Source organism: Suricata suricatta, chromosome 12, assembly GCF_006229205.1.
Source record: "Suricata suricatta isolate VVHF042 chromosome 12, meerkat_22Aug2017_6uvM2_HiC, whole genome shotgun sequence".
In the NCBI taxonomy this organism is placed as follows: domain Eukaryota; kingdom Metazoa; phylum Chordata; class Mammalia; order Carnivora; family Herpestidae; genus Suricata; species Suricata suricatta.
Genome location: NC_043711.1, coordinates 104,883,256 through 104,890,584, shown reverse-complemented (window position 1 = coordinate 104,890,584; position 7,329 = coordinate 104,883,256). Strand labels below are relative to the sequence as shown.

The 7,329-nt window shown below is 64.7% G+C and overlaps 1 protein-coding gene across 1 annotated transcript in view; it reads left to right on the top strand.

Moving 5' to 3' along the window:
• Positions 1-6: 6 nt before the first annotated feature.
• Positions 7-7,329, top strand: part of CABLES2 (Cdk5 and Abl enzyme substrate 2) — a gene marked incomplete at its 5' end in the record, with an annotated part of 13,199 nt that continues 5,876 nt past the window's right edge. The window contains 3 exons of the mRNA XM_029917650.1: positions 7-35; positions 6,536-6,607; positions 6,713-6,805. Of these exons, the coding sequence (XP_029773510.1) occupies positions 7-35; positions 6,536-6,607; positions 6,713-6,805 (194 nt within the window). The remainder of the gene's footprint in view (positions 36-6,535; positions 6,608-6,712; positions 6,806-7,329) is intronic.

Sequence of the window (7,329 nt, the reverse complement as noted above, 5' to 3'; positions counted from 1 at the left end):
GGGCTCGGGCTCGGGCTGGACGGGCAGCGCCAGAGGTGAGTGCGGGCCCTGGGCTGCAGCAGCGCCGCGGGGCTGGGTGACCCGGGGACGTCGGCCCAGGGGCGGAGGTGGGCCAGGGACCTGACGGCCCAGGACACTGGGTCAGGGTGACCTGGGAGGGAGGCGGGCCTCGGTCCAGGGGGTGGGGGCACAGTGGGCCGGGGCCCCCTCTGCACAAGACTTGGGGATCAGGGTCACCTGGGGCCCTGTCTGCACAGGACTTGGGGATCAGAAGGTGACCCTGATCCCCTGTGAGCCGCAGACACAGGGCTGGGGTGTCCTGACTTTGCCAGCCCAAGAAAGAGAGCCTTGCCTGGGCCCGGTCAGTCTAAGATGTGGGGGTCAGCCTCCTCAGGGCTTGTCCCGCGACGCGAGGGTCATGGTCCCCTTAATTCTGCCAGCTCCTCAGCCCTCATCAGCCCCCTGACATACAGCCCTGTCAGCTCTGGACACGCCCCTCCCCGACCTGCCTTTATCAGTCCTGGACTCGGCAACTTTGGAGCATCCCTTGTGTGTCCCCTTGCGTTCTCCTAGCTGGGCGTCCCCTCCTTGTGGGCCAGGGCTCTTCCCTGCACTGACATCTGGTGTCCAGGTCTTCTGCACCAGGGCAGACCTCCCAGCCTGCCATCCCACAGCTCCTGCCCCCTGGCACACCCCTGCCTCTCTCTGCAGATTCCCAGCCCTCCCCCTGCCCCGTCCTCTCTGGGCTCAGTGTCCCTGGCCCTGTCACACCCCATCTGGCACTCACCCCTCCTGCCCAGATTCCACTTCTGGGAAGCCCTCAGGCCATCCCAGATCAGCCCCTACCCTTGAGCCCTGGCCCTCCAGTCTGCCTGTGCCTGGAAAGGCCCAGCCGCCAGACACCCACTTCCCGCCCCTGAGAGACTTGCAACAGTCCCCCGCGTGGCAGCAGCTCTGGGGGTCCCTTCAGCCCCGCTGCCACAGACCTGCTCCTCGGCCCCTTCCTCCGGGTTCCGGGGCCTTCCATACCTTCTCACTGCCCACCTGCACCTTGAGGACTGATTTGGAGCCTGGGCCTGGGCCTCAGGGTGGGCTTCGGTCACATTCCTTCTGGAAGGCCACTGTGTGCAGGACAGAGCTGCAGGGCAGCCCTCTGTGAGGCGGGGGCCGAGTGCCAAGCCCAGTGCCCTGTAGAGGTGGGCCACGGCCTCCCAACCCCCACCACTGCCTGGGGGCCAGAGGCGGCTCTTCTCAGCAGGAGGTCATCAGGGCTGCCGCTGGCTCACCACTCACCGCTCAGCAGTCGCCTCCACCCCTGGCCCTCAGACAGCGGTCTAGGCACTGGGGGTTGGTTCTCTAAGGCTGTTTTGCTTGCGATGTTGAGTCCGGAATACAAGGCTTGGTTCTCGCTTTATGGTCAGGGCTCTTGTGTGGCCCGTGGATAAGTGCTTGCTGAGGTCACTGTCACACCGCAGACAGAGGATTTCCAACCCCGGAGGAGCGGCTGCCTCCTGGGCAGGCCAGGACACCCGTGGACTTGATCCCTTCCACAGACAAGCCTGGCTGAGCTCTGGAGGTGGTTAGGGTGCTGACTGGGGCCAAGGGACTGTGCTTCCCGACGACGTGCGGCAGCTCGGCAGCCCGAGTCCAGTCCCCTGGGCCGTGGGGGTGCTTATGCGAGAGGAGTCTGACGCTAAGAAACAACTAGTTTGCTGGCAGGAGTCCGGCCGATAGAAAAACTGCCCGACAGCCCACTTGTCCTTGGCCTCGAAGTTGTCGAGTCTGCCCGGAGGACGGTCCCCACCTTGCACCAGCCAGGTGGCAAAGCCCCTCTGTTGTCCGAGGAGTCGTGGGGCTTGGGAGGAAAGGTGGCTGGCTGGAGGCAGGCCCCAGCCCGAGAGCGATGTGTGCGCTCTCCCCGGCTGTGTGACGTCCCCTGCCCCTGCGGGGTGCCTGTGCGCTCACTCCGGGCAGGCCGCCGGGCTGTGGGCCAGACCCTGCCATCCAGCCTCACCAGCAGCCCGCCCCTCGGAGCCACGCTGGTGGGAGGGGCCTGGGGGCCATGGACGTTGGATGCATGCCCATAACCAGGAGCCCTTTGAGGCCATGTGGCCCGTGGTATCACCACGCCAAGGGGGGCGTGTGCAGGGGCCCCAGCCCGGGAGGAGGCTGGCTCAGGATGGGATATGGTGTGGGGCCCAGCGCCCACATCCACCCCAGGCCCCCTGTCCGTCCACCCCTGGCCTCAGCCTGGACGTGAACCCTCTGTCCCTCCTCGGGCTCTGCTGCCGAGCTCAGGGCCCTGCCCTCATATTTGGGAGTCACTGTCCCTCCCCGTGACAGATAGCGCCCCCCCCCCCCCGCCGTGTGGGGACTGTCCACTTCACTCTGTGTACTGCAGGCCCAGAGACGGGCCCACAGAGAGTCACTGCAGAATGTGTGAGGGGGGCCAGCCCAGCAAGGGGGCTCCCGCTGCGGGCTCCATCGAGGATCCAGATCTGGTGTTTTCCAGGAGTGGGGGAGCGGGGCCGGTGAGGGCCTCTTCCTGAAGTCTGTACCGCAAGTGCGGTGGTGTGACCGGGCTCTGGGAACAGACCTGCGCCTGTCAGGGGCTCCATGACCGTGGGCAGGAAGCATGCCCTCACTGAGCCTCATTTACTGCTCTGTGAAACGCTCCTGCCTTAGGTACTACCTGCCTGGGAGGCTGCGTGAGGTCAGGGGAGGTGGAGGGCTCAGCGAGGGGAGGCGGTGGCCCGGGCCAGGCGAGCAGGGCCTGTCACAACCAGGGTACCCAGGGAGCGCTCGCACGCAGGCCTCAGCAGGGAAGGTGTATTTCACACTAGGGCTTCAGTCTGGCTGGCGAGGCTTTTCCCGCTAAGCCAGTGAGCAAGTCGTTGGAATTCCTATTGCTCCTGAGCTCCTGACACAGCGTTTATTTTTATTTGGACACTGCAGTCACTTAACGCAAACTGGCAGGTCTCCGGGCTCCGCCGCCGGCAGAAATAGGTGGCCCCTGCCGGGCCCTGCACCCTCCTCTCTCGCTGCTGAAACAGCACCACGAGCTGGGCAGCCGTGAACACCTGTGTGGCTTCCTCACACGTCCCCGAGGTCACAGCCTGAGGTCCGTCTGGGCTCCAAGGAAGGAGCCTTCCCGCCCCCCACCCCCGCCAGCTCCTGGTGGCCCCAGGTGGCCCTTGGCTGGTGCATGGCCTCATCCCTCCGGTCTCTGCCTCCATCTTCACGTGGCTTCTCCCGGTGTCTCTGCACCTGGCGTTCTCCTCTCCTTATAGGGACATCAGTCATTGCCCACCCTGATGGCCACGTCTTAACTTGGTCACATCTGCCAAGATCCTATATCCAGATATGGTGATGGCCACAGATATCAGGGGTTGGAGCTTCAGTGAAACTCTTTGGGGGGCCCAGCTCAGCCCACTTCAGTTCACACTAGCGTCCAAGGCACTGGGGACCGGGAAGGTGAGCCCGGGCGCTGCCGTGATCCCAGGAACGCTGCCGTGTTGGCTGGGAGCACAAACTGGCGATTCTGGAGGCTTCACGCTGCACCAGTTCTGAGAAGGGGCCTGGGGTTTTGGCTGCCATGTTGGCCAGGAGCCACCTCGTGTTCCGGAAGCTGCCAAGCTCCTGTCCAAATTTAACCAATTTCAGTGTAGCATTTGGCAGTGTGCTCACAACTCCGATTGGGGAGTTCTTACTGGAGGACAACCAGACGTGGTGGCCAAGGTTAGAGCCCAGAGGCACTGCCCCGTGGCGGCTCAGAGACCACACCCTGGGCCCCATGGCCAGGGGGTCATCAGGCCTCCCAGTTGGCTGGAATTTGGGGTTTGTGCTTTGCCTGGCAGGGACTTGGCGAGAGGGGGCACCCCAGACCACCCCTCCTCGGACATGTATGCGCCAGGGGTGTGCAAGGTCGGCCACTGCGCTTAGATGGGCACGGAGCAGGTCATTGGCCCCGTGCTGTCAGCAGCCTGCTCTCAGCTGGTCTGCCCCCCTCCCTGGGCCCCTCAGTTCCAGTGGCCGTCGCCGTCCCGTCACACACACCTCAGGTGGGCACCCTTGCTCCACTGGGCATTTCTGTAGTTACAAAGCAAAGGACGTCCATCAGGTGTCAGAAACTGTCTAACAAATAGTGATTTCCCTTCCTGGTTACGTTTCACTTTTAGTGTTTTGGGGGCAGGTGGGGGAGAATGAGCCAGAGAGCGAGCAAGCTGTGGTCAAGTGACCTGTGCCCTCCGCAGCCTCGCCCACCGCCCTGACCTCTGGCCCATCTTCCCCAGAGAGTCAGACGCGGGCAGCCTCGGGGCGGTAGACACCAGCCTGTATACCCAGACCTCGCTCCACAGAGAGGCTTCCGGGCGGGGGCCACCGTGTTTGCCCAGACGTCCGGGGCCTGGGGGCGAGGCAGTGCCCAGAAGCCCGAGGTGTGTTCTCTGTGACTGGCTTGTGGGTCGTGTTTTTAAATGAGGTGTAAAATGCAGGCCCAGCTCTGGGGGCAGCACACATTCCCCGCCCCCCAGAAGCTCTCCCCAGACAGTATCCCTAGCACCCCAAGACCCCCACATCATGACCGCTGTCACAGCAGCACGCGATGGAGTCCAGGCCCGGGGAGCACCGTGTGCCCGGCCGCCCCCGGAGGGGGTGCCTCCACCCGGGCCGCTGCGGGGCTTCTGGGGGATCCTTGGCCAGAGGGCGCCACGTTCCTCCAGAGAAAGCCACCAACAGGTGACCAGCCAGCAGTTTCTTTGGAAGGGGGCACCGTGTGAGGGTGCTGCTTCATGTCCTGCGAAGGGCGAGCCCCTCCTGACCCCCAGGGATGGCCCTCCTCGGAAGGGCCTCTGTGTCCACGACCAGGGCTCTGGCCTCACCTGCCTGTGGTTGGCTGCCTGCCAGCCTGCCGCCTCCATGCCCAAGGGACGGTGGGCTGCTTTCTCCTGCCCACCAGCTCTCACTTCCAGAACGGTTTGCAGCTCACCCTGCCCTCCGCAAACGGGGATGCGCCCAGTAATGGCCGAGGAAGCCATAGGCCTGCACACCCAGGCCTCCCGTGTCCCCGGTGCCCACACAGGCCCGCGGCTCTGAGCGCCGTTGTCAGCACTGCCGCTGGTGTTGATCCAAGCCCAAACAGCACCTCTGGAACAGAGGCCAAGTTCAGCAAAGGAGCATCTGAGGAAATGTTCGGGGGTTGGGGGGCGGCCTCGATTCCAGCCACCCCAGCCAGTGCCGCAGCGGTAGTGGGCGCACAGACCGCCTGCCATGGTGCAGGGCCCAGTACGGCCTTACACGCTGTGCGAGTTGCCTGCGGGCTCTGTGCCTGTTTCCCCACCTGCAAACTGAGTAAGGGCGCTGCCCATGACACGCCATCGATGCGAGGGCGGAGTTTATACGTGAGACACTAATGAGGAGAGCCGCGTGCAGGAAAACCGCGGGCATCTGCAGAAGCAACCGGGAGGCGAGCTGACCGCGTGAGCCCGGGACCCAGGGGGGAGCGAGCCCAGCAGCAGAGCCTCGCCACCCGCCTGCCGCTCCGCCGGGCGCTGGCCCAGAGGCTGCGTGCAGGGCCGCGTCCGTGGGGACCGCTGCCGCCGGGCGTGAGGGAGCTGCCGGGAAATTAGCAGAGGAAATGAGCCTGAGGAAGCCACACGGGGCTGCTCCGCGGGGCCTCTGAGCCCAGCCCCGCAGAGCAGCACACAGACACCCCAGGGATGGTCGGGCTCTGCCTGAGCCGGCTGCTTTGCCAGGCCTAGTCCTGCACACCCAGCTACTCACTGCCCTGGGGTCGCCACTCACCTGCACCCACCTGCATGGATGCCCGACACGGCCCCTGCTGCACATCCCCCCCGCCCCCGCCACCCTGGCCAGGCCTTAGGCCCCCCTCCAAGCTCCCCCTTGCCCTGACATCCCCCCCCATTCCAGCAGGTGGTGTCCTCCGACCCCCTCAGCCCCTGGAGGCGGGGCCACTCTGGGACCCCGGCATTTCGTTGGAGTTGCACAGTGTTCAATTCTAGTTTCTTTTCAACAAGTTTCTGCTGTCTGTCGTTTACAGAAGGACATGGGCTGTGGCTTTGAGGTGACAGCCTCGGGCCCTGGACTGCCCTGGTTGTGTGACCTCGGGCAGGTGCCGAGCTGCTCTGTGCTGGGGTGGGAGGTTGGGGGCCCTCCAGGAGCGGCACTCCAGCCCTGGAGACTTCCCGAAGCCCCTCCTTGCCTTCAGCCTGCTGCCGCTGAGTGGGGCCTGCCATGCCAATCCTGGGCCAGAGAGGGCTCTTGGGACATGCAGGGCTGAGTCCCTGGAGGTGACGGGCAGCAGTGGACCAGGACATTGGTCCCCTTTGCATTCTTCTGGCAAAGTCTGGTCCTGAGTCTCGCTCGAGACTCAGACATGGCCACAGGCAGGCTCCTGACCCTGTGGCCATGGGCTGCCGGTCAGCAGGGAGAAGCCTGTGAGCACGTCTCCAGGCCTGAGAGCTGCCGTCTCCCCCGTCTGTTCGCTGAGGCCCTGCCCTGTGCTGTGTTTTTACAGACGGCGAGTCGCCTCCCAGCGCTGCTCTCTCGAGTTCCTGGAAGATGCTGTAGGCTGCGCCTCTGCTCAGAGGTAAGGGTCTCCCTGGCTCTGAGACCCTGTGCGCCCCGGCCGACAGGCTCTGGGGCCCAAGGGGCTCTCGAGGGAGGGGAGAGTGACCTGGGGTTTACCTTGCAGAACCAAACACATATCTGGCTCTCCAAGGCATAAAGGCCTGAAGAAGACGCACTTCATCAAGAACATGCGACAGTATGACACGAGGAACAGCAGGTACCCTTGTGCCATGGGAGCGAGTGTGTGGCCGCCGCGAGGCAGACCTGGAATCCGATCCCGGGCCCGCACCTGCCCCCCGGCATGCCTGCCCTCAAGCTCCTGCTCCCCCAGTGCTCGAGCTTGGGTCCACTGCCCGGCTCCTGTCCGGTGTCCTGGGTGACGAGCCACCAGGAGCACAAGCTTGAGTAGGAGTGCTGAGGCAAAGGGACTTGGAAACAGAGCAGCGTGGTGATGGGATGTGGCCAGGAGAGAGAGCAGCAGAGGGGAGGTTAAACTAAAAGCAAGACCCGGCTGCCCCAGACGAGGGTGCAGCCTCGAAGGCGTGGGAACTTCTGGGTCTGTGGGTGCTGGGCGGGTGCCCATCCCCCATGCCCTGTCCTGCTGGCCCCGGGGCATCTGAGCTCAGTGCCCTTCCTTACTGGAGGCCATGCTTCTGGGCATCCACCCAGTGGCCCTGTCTGGGAGCTCTGTGTTCTAGCAGTGACCTGGACACCGCTCCCCCCCCCCCCCCCCCCCCCCCC